This window comes from Pseudopodoces humilis, chromosome 5 (genome assembly GCF_049639895.1).
Source record: "Pseudopodoces humilis isolate 2021_Gansu_Grassland_sample_001 chromosome 5, ASM4963989v1, whole genome shotgun sequence".
In the NCBI taxonomy this organism is placed as follows: Eukaryota; Metazoa; Chordata; class Aves; order Passeriformes; family Paridae; genus Pseudopodoces; species Pseudopodoces humilis.
Genome location: NC_142204.1, coordinates 71,659,894 through 71,680,304, shown reverse-complemented (window position 1 = coordinate 71,680,304; position 20,411 = coordinate 71,659,894). Strand labels below are relative to the sequence as shown.

At 56.2% G+C, this 20,411-nt stretch overlaps 1 protein-coding gene across 2 annotated transcripts in view; it reads right to left on the bottom strand.

Moving 5' to 3' along the window:
• Positions 1–2,307: 2,307 nt before the first annotated feature.
• Positions 2,308–20,411, bottom strand: part of TASOR2 (transcription activation suppressor family member 2) — a 55,328-nt gene continuing 37,224 nt past the window's right edge. The window contains exons 14-24 of one of the 2 annotated variants that reach the window (XM_088054751.1): positions 20,356–20,411; positions 18,864–19,076; positions 17,304–18,066; positions 13,176–13,710; positions 9,237–12,212; positions 7,841–7,960; positions 6,948–7,101; positions 5,810–5,915; positions 4,342–4,523; positions 3,962–4,079; positions 2,308–3,329 (exon numbers count right to left, since the gene is read on the bottom strand). The exon at positions 20,356–20,411 is cut by the window's right edge and continues 715 nt beyond it. In XM_088054751.1, the coding sequence (XP_087910877.1) occupies positions 3,326–3,329; positions 3,962–4,079; positions 4,342–4,523; positions 5,810–5,915; positions 6,948–7,101; positions 7,841–7,960; positions 9,237–12,212; positions 13,176–13,710; positions 17,304–18,066; positions 18,864–19,076; positions 20,356–20,411 (5,227 nt within the window). In that variant the 3' untranslated portion in view covers positions 2,308–3,325. Of the gene's footprint in view, positions 3,330–3,957; positions 4,080–4,341; positions 4,524–5,809; positions 5,916–6,947; positions 7,102–7,840; positions 7,961–9,236; positions 12,213–13,175; positions 13,711–17,303; positions 18,067–18,863; positions 19,077–20,355 lie in introns of those variants that run through there. The other variant, XM_088054752.1, reaches the window with a different exon arrangement.

The window sequence follows — 20,411 nt, the reverse complement described above, 5'->3', positions numbered from 1 at the left end:
GGCTCGGATCCCGTGGGATCTCTGCCTGCCAGGGTGACACGGGAGCGTTTCCTGGAGCTGGAAATGGTTTCCAGGCCCAGCGGCTCCGGCTGTGCTCCGGCACAATCCCGGTTCCTGCGGCTCTGGCACAATCCCGGTTCCTGCGGCTCCGGCTGTGCTCTGGCACAATCCCGGTTCCTGCGGCCCCGGCTGTGCTCCGGCACAATCCCGGTTCCTGCAGCTCCGGCACAATCCCGGCTCCTGCGGCTCCAGCACAATCCCGGTCCCTGCGGCCCCGGCTGTGCTCCGGCCCAATCCCGGTTCCTGCGGCCCCGCCCCAATCCCGGTCCCTGCGGCCCCGGCTGTGCTCCGGCACAATCCCGGTTCCTGCAGCTCCGGCACAATCCCGGTTCCTGCGGCTCCAGCACAATCCCGGTTCCTGCGGCCCCGGCTGTGCTCCGGCACAATCCCGGTTCCTGTGGCTCCGGCTGTGCTCCGGCACAATCCCGGTTCCTGCGGCCCCAGCTGTGCTCCGGCACAATCCCGGTTCCTGCGGCTCTGGCTGTGCTCCGGCACAATCCCAGTTCCTGCGGCTCCAGCACAATCCCGGTTCCTGCGGCTCCGGCTGTGCTCCGGCACAATCCCGGTTCCTGCGGCCCCGGCTGTGCTCCGGCACAATCCTGGTTCCTATGGCTCCGGCACAATCCCGGTTCCTGCGGCCCCGGCGGGAATCGGCAGCAGCAGCACAGAGCAATTCCTGCAGCGGTGCTCCAACCCGGAGTGATCCTTCCTGATCGCAGGGTGATCCTTCCCGATCCCGGAGCAATCATTCCCGATCCCAGAGCGATCATTCCTGATCCTGGAGCGATCCTTCCCCATCCCAGAGTGATCCTTCCCTATCCCACAGAAATCCTTCCCCGATCCCGGAGTGATCCTTCCTGATCCCAGAGTGATCCTTCCCACTCCCCCAGCTGGCAGCGAGGCCGGGTGCCGGGAATGCCGAGGGAAAACCCTGGAGCAGCTCTCAGAGTTCCAGCGGGAACTCGGCTTCGGTCCCGTCGCGGTGCCGCGGCTGAGCCGGCGCTTCCCTTGGCTTCCCCCGGCCGTGGCTTCCGGCACTTCCTTCTCCCGAGGTGCCACTTCCAGGAACAATTCCCGAGGTCTCACTTCCAGGAACAATTCCCAAGGTTTCACTTCCAGGAGCACTTTCCAAGGTTTCACTTCCAGGAACAATTCCCGAGGTTTCACTTCCAGGAACAATTCCCGAGGTTTCACTTCCAGGAACAATTCCCAAGGTTTCACTTCCAGGAGCACTTCCCCTGGCTCAGCTGGGGAAGCTCCCCCTGTGCAGCCCCCATGAGCCAGGCCAGACCCAGCGCAGGTGGAAAAGAAACCCTCAAATGGGATTTATTATTCATTATCCCCTCCTGCCGCTCATCCCGGTTCTTCCTCCGCTTCTCCCGCCCTTCCCATGGGGAAGCACGATGGCATCCACGGGATGATGGCATTCATGGGACGATGGCATCCATGGCACAATGGCATCCATGGGATGGTGGCATCCATGGGACAACGATAGCATCCATGGGACGATGGCATCCATGGCATGATGGCATCCATGGAATGATGGTACCCATGGAATGATGGCATCCATGGGATGGTGGCATCCATGGAATGATGGTATCCATGGAATGATGGCATCCATGGGACATTGGCATCCAAGGGACATTGGCATCCATGGAATGATGGTATCCATGGAATGATGGCATCCATGGGACATTGGCATCCATGGGATGGTGGCATCCATGGAATGATGGTATCCATGGAATGATGGCATCCATGGAATGATGGCATCCATGGGACATTGGCATCCATGAGATGATGGCATCCATGGAATGATGGTATCCATGGAATGATGGCATCCATGGGACGATGGCATCCATGGGATGGTGGCATCCATGGAATGATGGCATCCATGGAATGATGGTATCCATGGAATGATGGCATCCATGGAACATTGGCATCCATGGCATGATGGCATCCATGGAATGATGGTATCCATGGAATGATGGCATCCATGGGACATTGGCATCCATGGAACATTGGCATCCATGGAATGATGGTATCCATGGAATGATGGCATCCATGGGACGATGGCATCCATGGGACAATGGCATCCATCATTTGCTCGCTCCTTGCCAATTCCCAACCTCCATCCCAGCTGGAAAACCCCCACCCCTCCCTGTCCCTGTCGGGAAAGGCCGGATGCCGAGCGGGATCCCCTCTCCACAAAGCAGAGCTGGGGGAAAATCCCATTTTTTTTTTGGAGGTTTTATTAATCAAACTCTTTACAAAGTCATCCTGTACAGAACGGCCTCACACTCTGGGATTTTGGAACAAACTCCAAGGAGGCCCCTGGCCCGCGGAGCCGGCTTGGGACTGGGGCTCGGACGCGGCGTTTCCCCATAAGGAACAACTCCCGTTCCATCCCGGCTTCCCGCTCCTTCCAAGGATTCCGCGGGCAGGAACTGGAACCGGGGGAGCCGGAGCGTAGCGTGGGCCTGAACGGCAGCAGCCGCGTGGAGAACAGGTTTCTTCTCCTTCCCAACCATCAGGAAACTTTGGGAAAATCGACTTGAGGTGAATCTCAACGGCACCGAAGGCCTGAAAGGTCTGCGGTGATTTCCGGGTACCGTCAGAACCTTTTCCATGGAGAGCGGATGGCGGGGAACGGATCCCAGAGGGTTTGTGCTCCCCGCCTTTAAATAACATTTATGTACAGAGCCAGAACAGATCCCCCAGCAGCAGCCGGGATCCACCGGGATGGGGATCCACTGGGATGGGTGTGGGGATCCACCGGTGGTTGGGATCCACCGGGATGGGGATCCACTGGGATGGGTGTGGGGATCCACCGGGATGGGGATCCACTGGGATGGGTGTGGGGATCCACCGGTGGTTGGGATCCACCGGGATGGGGATCCACTGGGATGGGTGTGGGGATCCACCGGTGGTTGGGATCCACCGGGATGGGGATCCACTGGGATGGGTGTGGGGATCCACCTGTGGTTGGGATCCACCGGGATGGGGATCCACTGGGATGGGTGTGGGGATCCACCGGTGGTTGGGATCCACCGGGATGGGTGTGAGAATCCCCTGGATGGGTGTGGGGATCCACCGGTGGTTGGGATCCACCGGGATGGGTGTGAGAATCCCCTGGATGGATGTCTGGGATCCACCGGGATGGGTGTCTGGGATCCACTGGGATGGCTGTGGATGTCCCCACAGGACTGGGATGCCCAAACTGGTGCCCCAGGGCCTGGGGAGGAGCCGTGTCCGTGGCACTGCTCCGTCACCTGGAACAGACGCGGTGCCAGTCAGCGCCCGGATCCCTGCGGGCGGTGCAGCCTCCCCTGGGGCCTCCCCTGGGGCCTCTCCAGGGCCTCCCCTGGAACCTCCCCTGGGGCCTCCCCTGGAACCTCCCCTGGGGCGTCTCCAGAGCTCCCCGAGAGCCTCCCCTGGAACCTCCCCTGGGGCCTCTCCAGAACCTCCCCTGGGGCCTCTCCTGGGACCTTTCCAAGGCTCCCCTGGAACCTCCCCAGAGCTTCCCCTGGGGCCTCCCCAGAGCCTCCCCTGGAACCTCCCTTGGGGCCTCTCCAGAGCCTCTCCAGGGCTCCCCCAGGACCTCCCTGCCTGGAACCTCCCCAGGGCCTCCCCTGGAACCTCTCCAGAGCCTCCCCTGGGGCCTCTCCAGGGCTCTCCCAGAGCCTCCCCTGGAACCTCCCAGGAGTTTCCCCAGAGCCTCCCCCGGGCCAGGCCTGGAGTTTTTCCCGTTTTCCAGCAGCGCCGAGCGCGGCTCTCCTGGCTCCGGCTGCAGGAGCCGGCCCCGAGCGCCGGCAGATCCCGTAATCCCCTGCTCTGTGTGGGATCCCAGCTCCCAGAGCTGCTCCCAACTCTTCGGGATCAATCCCAAGTTTTTCCCCCTTACCAGTAGCTCCTTCTGAAGGGAGCAGCCACTTTCTGCACCGTCCCCAGGAAGGTGTTGACGTCAGCCACCAGAATTCCTTTGCTTTCCAGGATTTCCCTGCTGCTGCCGCCGGGATTTTCTGCGAGGGGAGGAGGAGCAGCAGCTCCGTTAATCCAAACAAACAAGGCCGTTCCCAACCCCGTGGGAATTATCCCTAAATCCCACCACGCCTGCTCTGCACCCACAAGGCTCCAAAAACCGCTGGAATTCGGCAACCTCCAAAAACCCCTCGCTCACGCACCGCAATTCCCACGGGAACGGCCGGAAAACCAGGATCGTTTTATCCCTCGTCCAATTTCCCGGGCATTTCCAGACCGGGAAATCTCGGGAATCGCCTTTACCTGTGAGATAGACGGCGAACCTGGCGCGGATGTGCCGCACCTGCAGCTCCAGCAGGCACTGGACGCGCCGGGATTCCGGAGCCGGCGCCGCGTCGCAGCCGTGGAAAGGCAGCGGCTCCAGCAGCTCCGCGCCGCGGCACCAACGCAGCAGCAGCTGCTTCCTGCGGCCGTCGGCGTCGGCCCTGCGGAGACACCGGCACGGGAGGGATCGGGACCGGCCTCCGGCTCCGGAAGGAGCGGGAATTGTGGGATCGGCCGCTCCGGGGGATTTTCCCGGCCTGGAGGGGATTTGTGAGGAGCAAAAGGGAAAAATTCCCCCTCGTCTCGTTGTGCCTGAGGGGTCCTTGGTGGTTCATTTTCATCTCGGGGCTGGGTTTGGGATTGTTGATGGGAGATGTGGGGTTCTGGGATCTGTGGGGGTTTGGGATCTGTGGGGGTTTGGGATTGGTGCTGGGAGCTGTGGGGGTTTGGGATTGGTGCTGGGGTTTGTGGGAGTTTGGGATTGGTGCTAGGATCTGTGGGGGTTTGGGATCTGTGGGGTTTGGGATTGGTGCTGGGATCTGTGGGAGTTTGGGATTAGTGCTAGGATCTGTGGGGGTTTGGGATCTGTGGGGGTTTGGGATTGGTGCTGGGGTTTGTGGGAGTTTGGGATTGGTGCTGGGATCTGTGGGGTTTTGGGATCTGTGGGGTTTTGGGATTGGCGCCAAGATCTGTGGAGGTTTGTGACTGGTGCTGGGATCTGTGGGATTTTGGGATCTGTGAGGTTTTTGGATCTGTAGGGTTTTGGGATTGGTGCTGGGATCTGTGGGATTTGGTGCCAGGATCTGTGGGATTTTGGGATCTGTGGGTTTTGGGATTTGGGATTTTTTGGGTAGCTCAGGGATGTTTGGCTGCTGCTTTGGCAGCGTTTGGAAAAGCTGAGGGCGGGACAGGCAGCGCCTCGATCCCGAGGGATATTCCAGAGTCCGGAGTGGTGCCCGGGATGGGAAACCGGGAGGAGCAGGAGGAGGAGGAGGAAGAGGAGGAGGAGGAGGAGGGGACGTTGGGAGAGGCGGTGCTGATGGATTTTGGCTTTCCTGTGATGGGAAACGGGGAATGAATCCCTTCCTTTTCCCAGCTTTTCCTTTCCAAGTATCTTTATCCCAGGCTGGAGCAGCCATTCCTGCTGGGAACTGGGGTGGGAATTCCAGCTCGGGGCTTCCCAAATTCCCAAATCCCAGATGCGATGGGAGGAAGAGCCCCAGGAAGGCTCCCCAGGCTCCCAGGGGTGTCAGGAGCCGGGATGAGCTCTGGGAATTTGCCGCCGGAATTTTGGGAATGTGCAGCTCCTCCAGGGAAATCTCTGCCTCCCCAGGAGCCTCATCCAGGAGCTTATCCAGGACAACATTCCAGGCCACCTGACGCTCTCCGGGTCCTGAATCCCGCTGCTCCATCCCGAAAATCCCGCGATCCCGGGCGGAGCCGTTACCTGAGGTCTCCTCGGAGCTTCCTGCTCTCCCCGTGGTGCAGGAGCCACTTCCAGCTCCCGCTCCTGTTGAGCTGCTCCAGCACCTTCACCACCTGCTGCAGCTGGCCTGGAACACCGGAGCAGGAAAAGTGGGATACAGGAGCAGGAAAAACAGGATACGGGGGCAGGAAAAACGGGATACGGGGGCAGGAAAAGTGGGATACGGGGGCAGGAAAAACGGGATACAGGAGCAGGAAAAACAGGATACGGGGGCAGGAAAAGTGGGATACGGGGGCAGGAAAAACAGGATACGGGGGCAGGAAAAGTGGGATACGGGAGTAGGAAAAGTGGGATATGGGGGCAGGAAAAGTGGGATACGGGGGCAGGAAAAACAGGATACGGGGGCAGGAAAAACAGGATACGGGGGCAGGAAAAGTGGGATATGGGAGTAGGAAAAGTGGGATATGGGGGCAGGAAAAGTGGGATACAGGGACACAGGAAAGAGACACAGGAGAAGGGAAATGTGGGAAAGGGACAGAGGAGCAGGGAGAAATGGGAAAAGGACACAGGGGCAGGGAAAAGTGGGAAAGGGACACAGGAAGGGGACACAGGAGCAGGAAAAGTGGGATATGGGGACACAGGGCAGGGATAACGGGAAGGGGGCCCTGGGGGCTCCCTGCTCCCAGCGGAGCCACCTGAGCACCCCCAGGCCTTTGTCCAGGGGAGCTCCGAGTCTCTCCAAGGATGGAGACTCCAACTGCACGGGATGGGGAACCGGGATCCCGGATTTTTTCCCTGATTCCCGAGTGCAGCTCGTCCCTGTCCCCCCCTGGGCCTCTCCCAGAAGAGCCGGCTCCCTTCTCCCTGTCCCTTCCCACTGAGGAGCCAAAGTTCTCCTTTTTCCACTGGGAGGGAATTCCTGGGATTCCCAGAGGAGCTGTGGCTGCCCCTGGATCCCTGGAATGTCCAAGGAATTGGACGATCCTTAAGGCCTTTTCCAACATAAACCATTCCGTGAGTCTCCAGGCTGAACGAACATCCCGGGATGTTCCGGGATCCCTGAGCTGGGCACCCAAAATCTGGGATCTGAACGTCAAGAGGACAAGAATTCCCCACTGGAAACAGAGCCAGGGTTTGGGAATGTGCCAGCGAGGCTCACCCAGGGTCACCCTTTCCAGCAGCTCCTCGTCCGACACCACGAATCCTCCGGCCTGGAAAAGCTCCTGGAATGTGTCGGCCGCCACATCCTCGGGATCGTCCACGCCGGCGAAAACCACGCGGGGACAGCGCTTCAGCTCCAGCAGGCACGGCACCTGCCCACAGCGTTGGGAATAGCTCCTGAATCCCAAAATTCCCCCAAATCCCCAAAATCCCCAAAATCCCCCAAATCCCAAAATTCCCCCAAATCCGGGGAGCCCAGCCCAACACACACCCCACACATGGCACCTGCCCGCAGCATTGGGAATAGCTCCTGAATCCCAAAAATCCCCCGAATCCCAAAAATCCCAAAAATCTGGGGAGCCCAGCCCAACACACAGCCCACACACGGCACCTGCCCCGGCCTGGAGCGTTGGGGAATAGCTCCTGAATCCCAAAAATCCTCCAAATCCCAAAAATCCCCCAAATCTGGGGAGCCCAGCACGGCACCTGCCCGCAGTGTTGGGAACAGCTCCCAAATCCCAAAAATCCCAAAAAATCCCCAAAAATCCCAAAAATCCAGGGAGCCCGGCACGGCACCTGCCCGGGCCCGGAGCATTGGAACAGCTCCTGAATCCCCCAAATCCCAAAAAAATCCCAAAAATCCCCCAAATCCAGGGAGCCTGGCCCACGCTCTGCATGCCCCGACCTTCCTGAACCCAAACCCCGGAGACGTCGTGGGGGTGAAACGTTCCCCGGAATCGTCATTCCCAAGGGAATTCTTTGAGCTGGATTGCTCCCATTTTTTTTGGGATGGGATGAGATGGGATGAGATGGGATGGGATGGAATGGGATGGGATGGGATGGGATGGGATGGGATGGAAAGGAGGAAGGAGAGGAGGGTGTAGGGCTCACGCTGTGGATGTGGGAGGAGATGTCCTCGTTCCTGACCACCACCAGCAGCCGGCGGCGGCGCCGGGTCCCACTGAGCTCCCGCGGCTCCGCCCGCACCAAACCCTCGGCCTTCAACACGGCCTGGAACAGAGAGCGGGAGCTGGGATGGGAAAAGATTTCCTGGGAATAATGGAAAGGGAGGGCCCAGCCCAGGAGGGGTCTCAAAGCCACCTGGAGGTGGCAGCTGGGGACAGCGGTGGCCTCGGCTGGTTGGGATCCGGAGCCAGCCGGAGAAGATCCTGGTGGGATCTTCTTGGGAGGAATTCCTGGCTGGGATGGAATTCCCAGAGGAGCTGTGGCCGTCCCTGGATCCCTGGGAGTGGGACAGGGGGAGGTGTCCCTGCCCTTGGGATTGGATGATCCTTAAGGTCCTTCCCACTCAAACCATTCCATGATTCTCCGGTGACTCAATCCCAAGGTTCCTGTCCATCCTCAGTGCCCAAGATCCCAATTCCTGGTGCTGGGAGCTGAGGTGGCTCCTGGCTCCCAAACCATCCCTGTTGGCTTTCCCGAGCCCCTAGTCCTGCCACCCTCAGCTCTCCCTTGGAGCCGCCCATCCCAACCAATCCTGATCCATCCCGATCTATCCTGATCCATTCCTGATCCATCCCAACCGTTCCTGATCCATCCCAATCCATTCCTGATCCATCCCAATCCATTCCTGATCCATCTCGATCTATTCTGATCCATCCTGATCCATCCCAATCCACTCCTGATCCATCCCGACCAATCCTGATCCATCCCGACCAATCCTGATCCATCCCAATCTATCCTGATCCACCCCTGATCCATCCTGACCAATTCTGATACATCCCAATCCATCCTGACCCATACCAATCCATTCCTGATCCATCCCAATCCATCTGATCCATTCCTGATCCATCTTGATCTATCCTGATCCATCCCAACCAACCCTGATCCATCCCGATCCATCCCAACCCATCCTGATCCATCCCGACCAATCCCAATCCATTCCTGACCCATCCCATGGATCCATTCCTGTCCCACCCCACAGATCCCATCCATCTGATCCCATCCCATCTTATAGATCCCACCCCACAGATCCCATCCCATGGATCCCACCCCCCAGATCCCACCCCACAGATCCCATCCCCCAGATCCCACCCCTCCGGATCCCGTCCCACAGATCCCATCCCATGGATCCCACCCCCCGGATCCTGTCCCACGGATCCCATCCCATCCCATCCCATCCCATCCCATCCCATCCCATCCCATCCCATCCCCCAGATCCCACCCCCTGGATCCCGTCCCACAGATCCCATCCCACCCCCTGGATCCTGTCCCACAGATCCCATCCCAACCCCTGGATCCCGTCCCTCGGCAGGAGCAGCTCTACCTCCACCCTGCTGAAGAAGGGCTCCTTGCCGGTCTCCAGCAGGAAGAACATTCCGGGCTTTCCGCGGGCGGCCACGCGCCGCAGGTGCCAGCGCAGGGCCCCGTCCAGCTCCGCCACCGTCCCCCCAAGCTCCCCCATCCCGATCCGGCCCTTCCCGGCCTCTTCCCGCTCCAGGGGATCGGCCCGGGCCCCGTTCAGCAGCACCCTCTGGAATTGGGAATACTCCTCCAGGATCCCGGCGACGTCTCCGCGCGGCTCCGACGGGGCGCGCTCGTACCGCAGCTTCCCCAGGCGCGGGGCGGCCTTCCGGCAGTCCTGGGAATCCCGGCTCCGGGATCCGCGGCTCCGGCAGCGGAGCCCGGCCGGCAGCGGGATCGTCACCCGCAAGGGGCTCCGGCTGCGCGGGGAGGGCGGGACGGAGCCGCCGCGGGCCGGGAATTCCGCCGGGAAAACGCTTTTGGAGGTAGAGAAGGGAGGTTTGACGTTCCTTAGGATTTCCTTTAGCTTATAGTGGAAGCGGAGACATTCCATGTCCAGCGTGCTCTGCGTGATCCCCTCGGAGCCCCTCCAGGTGCCCAGCAGGGACTGCGCCAGGTGGGATTCCCGGGAACGGCGGCTGCGCCTTTCGGGATGTTGGAATTTTTCCGTCCTCTCCTGGCACTGCCCGGCCGGCGCCATCCCGGAATCCCAGAGGATCTCCCGGTGCTGCTCCATGTGCCCGGGGCTCCCGGGGGAGCTGTCCCGGGTAGTCCTGGATCCTGCAGCATCCGTGGATCTCACGGTGCAGGAATTCCTGCTGGGAATCGGGGAGCGAGAATCCCCCTCCCAATATTCCCGGTCTGAGTCACCGAAGGAATTTTCCGATGGATCTCCGAAGGCCGAGCCCTCGTCAGCGTCTTGGCTCGGGAGTTGCTCTTCCCTCGGGAGCCCATCCGAAAAATCCTCGGCCTCGCTGAATTCCAGGTTTTCCCCGGGAACGTCCCCGTGCTCGTCCCACAGCGACGCCGGGATGGGAGAAGCGGGAATTTCTCCCTCTCCTGGCTCGGCACAGTCGGGATCGGGGAACGCCAGGGATCCCTCGGGGTTCTGCTCGCACGAGTCCCAGGGCTCGCGCTGGGGACATTCCCAGGCTGGGAAAGGCGCAGGACTGGGAATTCCGTCTCCTTCGGGATCCTGGGGCGGGAAGGGCTCCTCCCCATCCCGGCTCCTGGGGCTGCCGCAGCTCCCGGAGCACCGGGTGCTGTCTGGAGAGCGAGGGAACGTCTCAGGGACATCCTCAGGGAATGGCGATCCCGGCTCCGTGGCCTCGTCCCATGGAGGAGACAGAGGCGCCGATCCCGGCTCCACAGGGGAACGTGGATCTGGGGAATTCTCGGGTTCCCGGGAGTGGCCGGGATCCAAGGATCCATCTGGGCTCCAGGCGGCCACGCTGACCTGCACGGCTCCTCCATCCTGGCACGGCTTCCAGAGGCGGCACAGCACCGACTGGCGCCGGCCGGGCACTGCGGCAGCGCCGGCACCAGAGCCTCCGGCCGCGGGAGAAATGGGAGCGGCGTCTCCGGAGGGGCTCGGGGAGCTCCGCTGCTGCCTGGGGAGCTCCTTTATGGCTGAGACCCCCGGGGAGGAGGAGGAGGAGGAGGAGGAGGAGGAGGAAGGCTCCCATTCCAGGTGCTGATGGTGGAGAGGGATCTCCGGCTCCGTCTCTGCGCTCCTGCCGTCATTCCCGTCATTCCCGGGGGAATTCTCCATCCCAAGGAACGCATCCTCCCCGTGCCCAGCCCGGCACTCATCCTCCACGTCCGGGTAGTCCAAGGAGGACTCCCGGCCGTGCCCGGATCCCGTGGGATCTTCCAGCTCCTCCACGCCACCCGCAGCGGGGCTCCCGCACCCGCCGGACTCCTCAGCATCCTGGGAATCCAGGTCGGGATCGGCGCCGTCCCCGCAGAGCCTCGGGAAGCGGTCGCTCCCTCCCAGCGGATCCTCCGGAGCGGCCCAGGGATCCACGGATCCGTCGGGAGAGGTCAGGCAGATGGAGCTGGAGTCAGGGGACAGGGCCATTCCCTGCCCGCGGGGCGACTCCGCGCTCCCGGCACACTCCCACCTTTCTCCGGAGGGAGAATCCCGGTTTTTCCGCCGGGAGCCGTTCCCAAGCGCGTCCGCGGCAGCTCCGGGGCTCTCGGAGCCGCTGTCGGGCCGAGCCCCGCGGGCAGGGCTGGTCCCGGGGGGTGACCCCGGCCCGCCTGGGCTGCCCGATCCCAACCCGTCCCAATCCGAACCCGGCGTGGCCGGAGCGTCCCAGGGATCCGGGAGCTCGTCCCGGTTGGTCTCCGTCTCCTCAGCGAATGCTCCGGGGTCGTTCCCGGCCCTGTCGAGACAGGGCGATGCGGGGGAGGTGGGGCTGGGCATGGGATCCTCTTCAGGAAGGTCCAACTCCCCCGGAGCCGCCGAATTCCCTGGATTCCGCTCGCATTCCAACTCGGCATCGCTGCTCTCGGACAGCACCAAATCCACAGGGCCCAGGAAGGGGCTCTCATCCTCCAGCTCCTCCTTCTCCTCCTCCTCCTCCACCTCCCTCTCCTCTTTTTCCGAGTGCTCCGAAGGCTCCTGGGATTCCTCCCCATCCTCAGCGGCTCCCCCAGGCTCGGCACTTCCAGGATTCACTTCCAAGGGCACGGAATCACAGGGAGCCTGCGGATCATCCTCAACTTCCAGGGAATCTCCGGAGTCTCCCATTCCTTCCTCATCCTCGGGAGGGCCGGGGCCGCTCCCTGAGCCACCTTCTCCTTCCCGCTGGTTTTCCTGCTCTTCCCGGCTTTCCTGAGGTGAGCAGGGGGTTGTCCATGTGCTGGAATTGGGAGTTTGGATCCCGGGGTTTTCCGGGCCCGGAGCATCCCGGGATTTGCTGGGAGAGCGGAGATCCTGGGAAGGGCTGAGGGTGATCCCGGCACCGGGCAGGGCGTCCGTGAGCGGCTCCTCCTGGAACACAATCCAGAGGTAAATCCTCACAGGAAAAGGAACCACTGGAATATTTGTTTCCTTTGTGCAGAGCAAATCCTGCTCCTCCAAGGGGAAAATTCCTGCTCTTTTCAAAGGAGAAAATTCCTGCTCTTTTCCAAAGGGAAAAATCCTGCTCTTTTCCAAAGGGAAAAATCCTGCTCTTTTCCAAGGAGAAAATTCCTGCTCTTTTCCAAGGAAAAAATTCCTGCTCTATTCCAAGGAGAAAATTCCTGCTCTTTTCCAAGGGGAAAATCCTGTTCCTTTAGGAGAAAATTCCATCTCTTTTAGGAGAAAATTCCTGCTCTTTTAGAAGAAAATTCCTGCTTTTTTAAGGGGAAAATCCTGCTCTTTTAGTAAGAAAATCCTGCTACTCTAAGGAAAAAATCCTGCTTTTAGAAGGAGAATTCCTGCTCTTTTCCAAGAGGAAAATCCTGCTCCTATAGGAGGAAAGCCCTGTCCTTTTAAAAGGGATTTTTGGGGATTTTTTTTGGATTCTTTTGGGATTTTTTTGGATTTTTTTTTATTTTTGGGGGGGATTTTTTTGGGATTTTTCATCATTTTTCCGGGATTTTTAGGGGATTTTTTGGGGGATTTTTCTTTTTCTTTTCCAAGAGGAAAATCCTGCTCCTTTAGAAGTAAAACCCTGTCCTTTTAAGAGGGATTTTTGGGGATATTTTTGGGATTTTTTCAGACTTTTTTGGGGATTTTTTGGGGGGATTTTTTTGGGATTTTTCGTCATTTTTCCGGGATTTTTGGGATTTTGTGGGGATTTATTTTTTTTATTTTTGGGGGGATTTTTTGGGGGTTTTTTCGTCATTTTTCCAGAATTTTTGGGGGATCTTTTCGGGATTTTGGGGGGATTTTTTTCCTTCTTTTCCGAGAAAAAAATCCTGCTCCTTTAGGATAAAATTCCCGTTCCCAGGAGCCCCCAGCCGGCCTCACCTCGCTGACGCCGGAGACGTCGCGCACGCTCTCCTCGGGAACGGCCTCTGGCTCCCTGTCTGCCATATCCAGGTTTTCCCTGGAATTCTCCTGGAGGGAAAGGCCCTCGGCACAGCTGGTGGAGGAAGGCTCCTCCTCCTCCTCCTCCTCCCCGCGGGGCAGCTCCCCCGAGGACGAGGACACCGTGCTGTCCACGGCTCCGACCGCTCCGTCCACGTCCGTCTGGGAATCTGCCGGGCTCCTCTCCGGCTGGGAAGGGATTGTGGGATCCAGGGAACTGCTGGGAATCTGGTCGGGATCGGAGCCGGAATCTGCCGGCCGCGTCTCGAAGCCGAAGCAATCCTGGCTGTCGTCGCTGAGCTCCGGGAAACGGCCGGAGCTGCTGATGGAGACGAATTTCCTGGGATTGCTGTGCTCCACCACTTTCCTGGAGCTGCTCAGGAGCTTGCTGGGTTTCCTGTAGAACAGAGCCACCCACATGTGCAGGATCAGCTTCATCCCTTCCACATCATCGGGAATTTCGGGATTCCAGGGCCTGCGAAGGAAAAGGAAGAGAGGCTGAGGAGTCTTCGTTATCCTCGTCCTCCTCTGTCCGGATCCCGGGAATTCGGTGCGGTTGGGATTCGCCCCCGGGAATTCAGCCCCGGGTTCCCGCAGGGTTCAGCCCCTGGGGTGGTTCCCTGCAGATTCCGGCTGTTTTTTGGGAATAAATGGAAAAGGAGGAGATGCCGGCTCCGAAGGAGGGATCGGGGTCGCGGCTTCAGGCGCTGCGGAGCCACTGGAATTGTGGAATCCTGGAATGCTTCGGTTGGGAATGACCTCAGAGCCCAGCCAGGGCCACCCCTGCCATGATCCAGGGATTACAGGGGCTCTGGGAATTCCATTCCAGCTGCGAATTCCTTCCCAAATCCCACCCCAATCTCCCCTTTTCCAATCTAGAGCCATTCCCTGTGTCCTGTCCCTCCAGGCCTTTCCCAAATTCCAGCTCTCCCGGAGCCCCTCCAGGCCCTGGAATGTGCTGGAAGCTCTCCCTGGATCCTTCCCTTCTCCAGGAGAACATTCCCAGCTCTCCCAGGCTGGCTCCAGAGCCTGACATTGGATCCATCTCCTCTCCAAGGAATTGATGGACCCAGGGCCTTCCCTTGCAATCTCAGGAAGCCACCAAGGCTCTCCCTTCCCTTTCCCTCTCTTTCCCATCCCCATTTCCCAGAAAAATCCCTCGGGATGGATTCGGAGCCTCCCAAATCCCAGAATCCCGGAATGCTTTGGGATGGGATCCAGGGACCTTCAATCCCATCCCATTCCAATCCCACCATCCCAGGCTGCTCCAACCCTTCCTTGGCCATTCCCGGGATCCAGGGGCAGCCCCAGCTGCTCTGGGAATTCCCAAAATCCCACCCAGCTCTGCAGGTTGGCTCTCACCTGAGAGGAGCAGAATTCCCACTTTTCCCACCGGGATGCATTTCTGGATACACCCCACGAAGCCGGACCACACCCACCCCTCCCCCAAAATCCTCCCGTTTTTCCAAGGGAAAAGAAAACCCCACACCAAGTTTGGTTTTTGTTGCTTTCCAGGTTTTTTTTCTCCAGGAAAACAACGGGATCCAAGCACGGATAATCCCATTCCTGAAACCATTCCATTCCCGAAATCATCCCGTCCCCAAAATCATTCCTGAAACCATTGCCAGAACATTCCCATTCCAAAACCATCCCATTCCCAAAACCATTCCCAAAACCATTCCATCCCAGAATCATCCCATTCCCTAAACCATTCTCAAACCCATCCCATTCCCAAAACCATCCCATTCCTGAAACCATTCCCAAAACCATCCCTGAAACCATCCCATTCCCAAACCCATCCCATTCCTGAAACCATCCCATTCCCGAACCCATCCCATTCCTGAAACCATCCCATTCCCGAACCCATCCCATTCCTGAAACCATCCCATTCCCGAACCCATCCCATTCCTGAAACCATCCCATTCCCGAACCCATCCCATTCCCAGAACATTCCCGTTCCCAAACCCATCCCATTCCTGAAACCATTCCATTCCCGAACCCATCCCATTCCCCGAAACAATTCCCAAAACCATTCCCGAAACCATTCCTGAAACCATCCCATTCCCGAACCCATCCCATTCCCAGAACATTCCCATTCCCAAAACCATCCCTGAAACCATCCCATTCCCAAACCCATCCCATTCCCAGAACATTCCATTCCCGAACCCATCCCATTCCCAGAACATTCCCGTTCCCAAACCCATCCCATTCCTGAAACCATTCCATTCCCGAACCCATCCCATTCCCCGAAACAATTCCCAAAATCATTCCCGAAACCATTCCTGAAACCATCCCATTCCCAAAACCATTCCCCAAAACCATTCCAAAACCATCCCATTCCCAGACACATCCCATCCCTGAAACCATTCCCAAACCCATCCCATTCCCAAAACCATTCCTGAAACCATCCCATTCCCGGAACATTCTCATTCCCAAAACCATCCAATTCCCAAACCCATCTCATTCCCAAAACCATCCCAAAACCATCCCATTCCCATTCCATCCCATTCCCAAACCCATCCCATTCCCAAAACCATCCCATTCCCAAACCCATCCCATCCCTGAAACCATTCCTGAACCCATCCCATTCCCAAAACCATCCCAAAACCATCCCATTCCCTAAACCATTCCTGAACCCATCCCATTCCTGAAACCATTCCCAAAACCATTCCTGAAACCATCCCATTCCCAGAACATTCCCATTCCCAAAACCATCCCATTCCCGGAAACATCCCAAAACCATCCCATTCCCGAACTTATCCCATTCCCAGAACCATCCCATTCCCAAACCCATCCCATTCCCGAAACCATCCCACCCCTAAAACCATTCTCAAAACCATTCCCATTGCCGGAACATTCCTGGAACATTCCCATTCCTGAACCCATCCCATTCCCAGCACATTCCCATTCCCGAACCCATCCCATTCCCAGAACATTCCCATTCCTGAACCCATCCCATTCCCAGCACATTCCCATTCCCAAACCCATCCCATTCCCAGAACATTCCCATTCCTGAACCCATCCCATTCCCAGCACATTCCCATTCCTGAACCCATCCCATTCCCAGAACATTCCCATTCCCAAACCCATCCCATTCCCAGAACATTCCCATTCCTGAACCCATCCCATTCCCATTCCATCCCATTCCCATTCCCAAACCCATCCCGTTCCCAGAACATTCCCATTCCTGAACCCATCCCATTCCCAGAACATTCCCATTCCTGAACCCATCCCATTCCCAGAACATTCCCATTCCTGAACCCATCCCATTCCCAGAACATTCCCATTCCCAAACCCATCCCGTTCCCAGAACATTCCCATTCCCATTCCATCCCATTCCCAGAACATTCCCATTCCCAAACCCATCCCGTTCCCAGAACATTCCCATTCCCATTCCATCCCATTCCCAGAACATTCCCATTCCCAAACCCATCCCGTTCCCAGAACATTCCCATTCCCATTCCATCCCATTCCCATTCCATCCCATTCCCAAACCCATCCCATTCCCATTCCATCCCATTCCCATTCCATCCCATTCCCAAACCCATCCCATTCCCATTCCATCCCATTCCCAAACCCATCCCATTCCCATTCCATCCCATTCCCATTCCATCCCATTCCCATTCCATCCCATTCCCATTCCATCCCATTCCCAAACCCATCCCATTCCCATTCCATCCCATTCCCATTCCATCCCATTCCCATTCCATCCCATTCCCATTCCATCCCATTCCCATTCCATCCCATTCCCATTCCATCCCATTCCCATTCCATCCCATTCCCAAACCCATCCCATTCCCATTCCATCCCATTCCCATTCCATCCCATTCCCATTCCATCCCATTCCCATTCCATCCCATTCCCATTCCATCCCATTCCCAAACCCATCCCATTCCCAAACCCATCCCATTCCCATTCCATCCCATTCCCATTCCATCCCATTCCCAAACCCATCCCATTCCCATTCCATCCCATTCCCAAACCCATCCCATTCCCAAACCCATCCCATTCCCATTCCATCCCATTCCCATTCCATCCCATTCCCGGAGCGTTCCGAGGCCGCCTTACCCGTGCAGGGCTCGGACGATGGTTTTTTCCAGGGAATCGTTGGTGTAGCGGCTGTCCAGGTGGAACAGATATTCCTCCTCCCAGCGGCACGTGATCCGCAGGGAATTCCCGCTCACCTTCACCGTGTGCCTCTTGGAAAAATCCTCCTTTTTCCCGGGAAAACCGGGAAGCTCCGAGGCTCCGCTCCGCTGGTGCCGGAACGGCAGCACCTTCCCCACCAAAGGAGCCGCCGAGGAATTCCTGGAGCCACTCTTGGAAGGAGCAAGGTCGGGATGGGAATTCCCTTTGGAATTCCCGGTTTTTTTGGGATCGTCCGGCATGGGGGAGGCATAGGAATGCTCGGCTGAGATGATGGAGCGCGTGTCCAGCTCGGAGCTTTGGGATTCTTCCCGGGATTCTTCCCGGGATTCGGGATTCCCGCTCGAAATTCCCGAGGTTTTCTCAGCGGGAGGAGAGGCCGGGATGTCGGGATGGGATTTTTCTGGAAGGTTCCGGCTCGGGGAGGATTTTCCGCTCTGTTTTTCCGCCCTGTGGTATTTGTGGTCGGAAATCGGGAACGGGGCGAGCCGGGAATTCCCGGAATCCTCGGGAAGAAAAGCGGGAAGGCAGGAGCTCAGGGCCAGCTCGGCCAGCAGGTTCAGGGCGTGGGATTCGCACTGGGAATCGGGAAGGGAAAAGTCGGGAATGGCGGAGGGATAAAGGGAATTTCCCGGGATGGCGGCTCCGGAGGATCGGGATTCGCTCAAGGGAGGATCCGCCCGGCCTAAGGGAGGAAAAGGAGGGAAAAAAGGAGATTAAAGAGGGGAAAAATTCATTGGGAAGAGGGAAAAAATGGGATTTTGAATAGGAAAAAAGAAAAACTGGGGGATTCTTACAGCCCAAGTTGCATTTTTTGGGAATTCTGGGACTTTTTTTGGGAATTCTTCTGGGGAATTTTTTTTGGGGGGAATTCTTTTGGGAATTTTATGTCTTTTTTGGGAATTCTGGGGCTTTTTTTGGGAATTCTGGTACTTTTTTTTGGGAATTCTGGGACTTTTTCTGGGAAATTCTTTTGGGAATTCTTGGACTTTTTTTGGAATTCTGGATTTTTTTTGGGAATTCTGGAGCTTTTTTGGGGAATTCTGAGTTCTTTTTTTGGGACTTTTGGGACTTTTTTTGGAATTCTGGGGCTTTTTCTGGGAATTCTGAAACTTTTTTGGGGGAATTCTGGGACTTTTTTGGGGAATTTTTTTGGGAATTCTTTTGGGAATTTTGTGACTTTTTTTGGGAATTCTGGGACTTTTTTGGGGACTTCTGTGACTTTTCTTGGAATTCTGGGGCTTTTTTTGGGAATTCAGGAACTTTTGGGAATTTTGTGACTTTTTTTGGGAATTCAGGAACTTTTTTTTTGGGAATTTAAGGCTCAATTAATTAATGATCAATAATCCACGGATCCAATTCCAATCCTGCTCAGATTTTCAGGGAATTCTGCCATTTTCCCATCCGGGGATTTCACCGGAGCTACAAATCCTGATGGGAATTCCACGGGAATTTCTTTCCCAATGGGAAAATCTCTCTCACCGTTCTCTTCCCGCTGTTTCTCTGGAGTTTTCGACGCAGATTTTTCCGGGTTTTTCTGCGTTTTGCTTTTCCCCGCCTTGGCGCCGCCCTCCGGAATCTTCTTCGGCTCCGGGATTTTTTCCAGAGTTTTTGGCCTCTTGGATTCCAGGCCGGGAGCGTCGGGAGCGGAATTTCCGTCCTTGTGGACGATTTCGGCCGCCAGCACCTCCGCGCCTGCCCGGGGAAAAGCGGGAATTGGATTTGGGAATTCCCAGGATTCCAAATGAATCAGGAAGAGGGGTGGATGGAGGGAAAGGCGGGATTTTGAGGGAGTTTTTTGGATTTTTTGTGGTTTTTTTGTGATTTTATTTTTCCAGGTTTTTTGGGGTTTTTTCAGCGTTTTTTTCTGGGATTTTTTGGGGTTTTTTGGAATTTTGGGGGGATTTTTCAACATTTTTGGGGCATTTTTTGGGAGGGATTTTTTCAGGATTTTTTTTTTGATTTTTGGTGAGATTTTTTTGGGAATTATTTTAGGATTTTTGGGAGATTTATTGTGATTTTTTTCAGGATGTAGGGGGGATTTCTTATGTTTATGGTTTTGGAGATTTTATCAGGAATTTTTTCTGGGTTTTTTTGGGATTATTTTGGGAATTTTCGGGATTTTTTCAGGATTTTTGGGGGGGTTTTGTGGGATTTTATATTTATTTATTTTTTGTGGGGTGGGATTTTTGGGGGGATATTTGGGGGGGGATTTTTTGGGAATTTTTTGGGAATTTTTCATGATTTTTTGTGGGGTTTTTTGGGTGGATTTTCTTGGTGATTTTATTTTTTATTTTGGGGGATTTTTTCCTGATTTTTGGGAGATTTTTTTTGTTGATTTTTACAGATTTTTGGGGGGATTTTTTGGGGATTTTTTTTTAATTTTTTTTTTTTTTATTTTGGGGGGATTTTTTTTGGAATTTTTCATGATTTTTGTGGGATTTTTGTGGGATTTTTTTTTATTATTTTTTTGGATTTTTTGGGTTTTTTTTAATTTTTGGGGATTTTTTCATGATTTTTTGGGGGATTTTTTTTGATTTTTGGGAGATTTTTTTTGTTGATTTTTTTGGATTTTTGGGGGGATTTTTTGGGTGGTGTTTTTTTTTTTATTTTTGGGGGATTTGGGGGGAATTTTTTTTAATTTTTTCAGGATTTTTGTGGGATTTTTTTAAATTTTTTTTTTATTCTGGGGGGATTTTTTTTTAATTTTTCCAGGATTTTGGGGGGATTTTTGGGGAATTTTTTTGGAATTTTTTCAGGATTTTCCCGGGATTTCTTTTGGAATTCAGATCACTTCCCAGCATCCCACTTTAACCAGGAACATCCAACCTTGAAAGGACAAACAACCCCAATTCCCAACCATTTTCCCCGGGATAATTCCCGACATTTCCTTGGATCTCCCGGACCTTTCCCAGCCCATCCCGAACATCCGGAAGCAGAGGGAAGGAGCCAATCCCATTTTTCCGGCTCTCACCTCTTTTCCTGCCGTGGGGCAGCTTCAGGTTGGCCAATTTCAGCATGGGCTGCCCG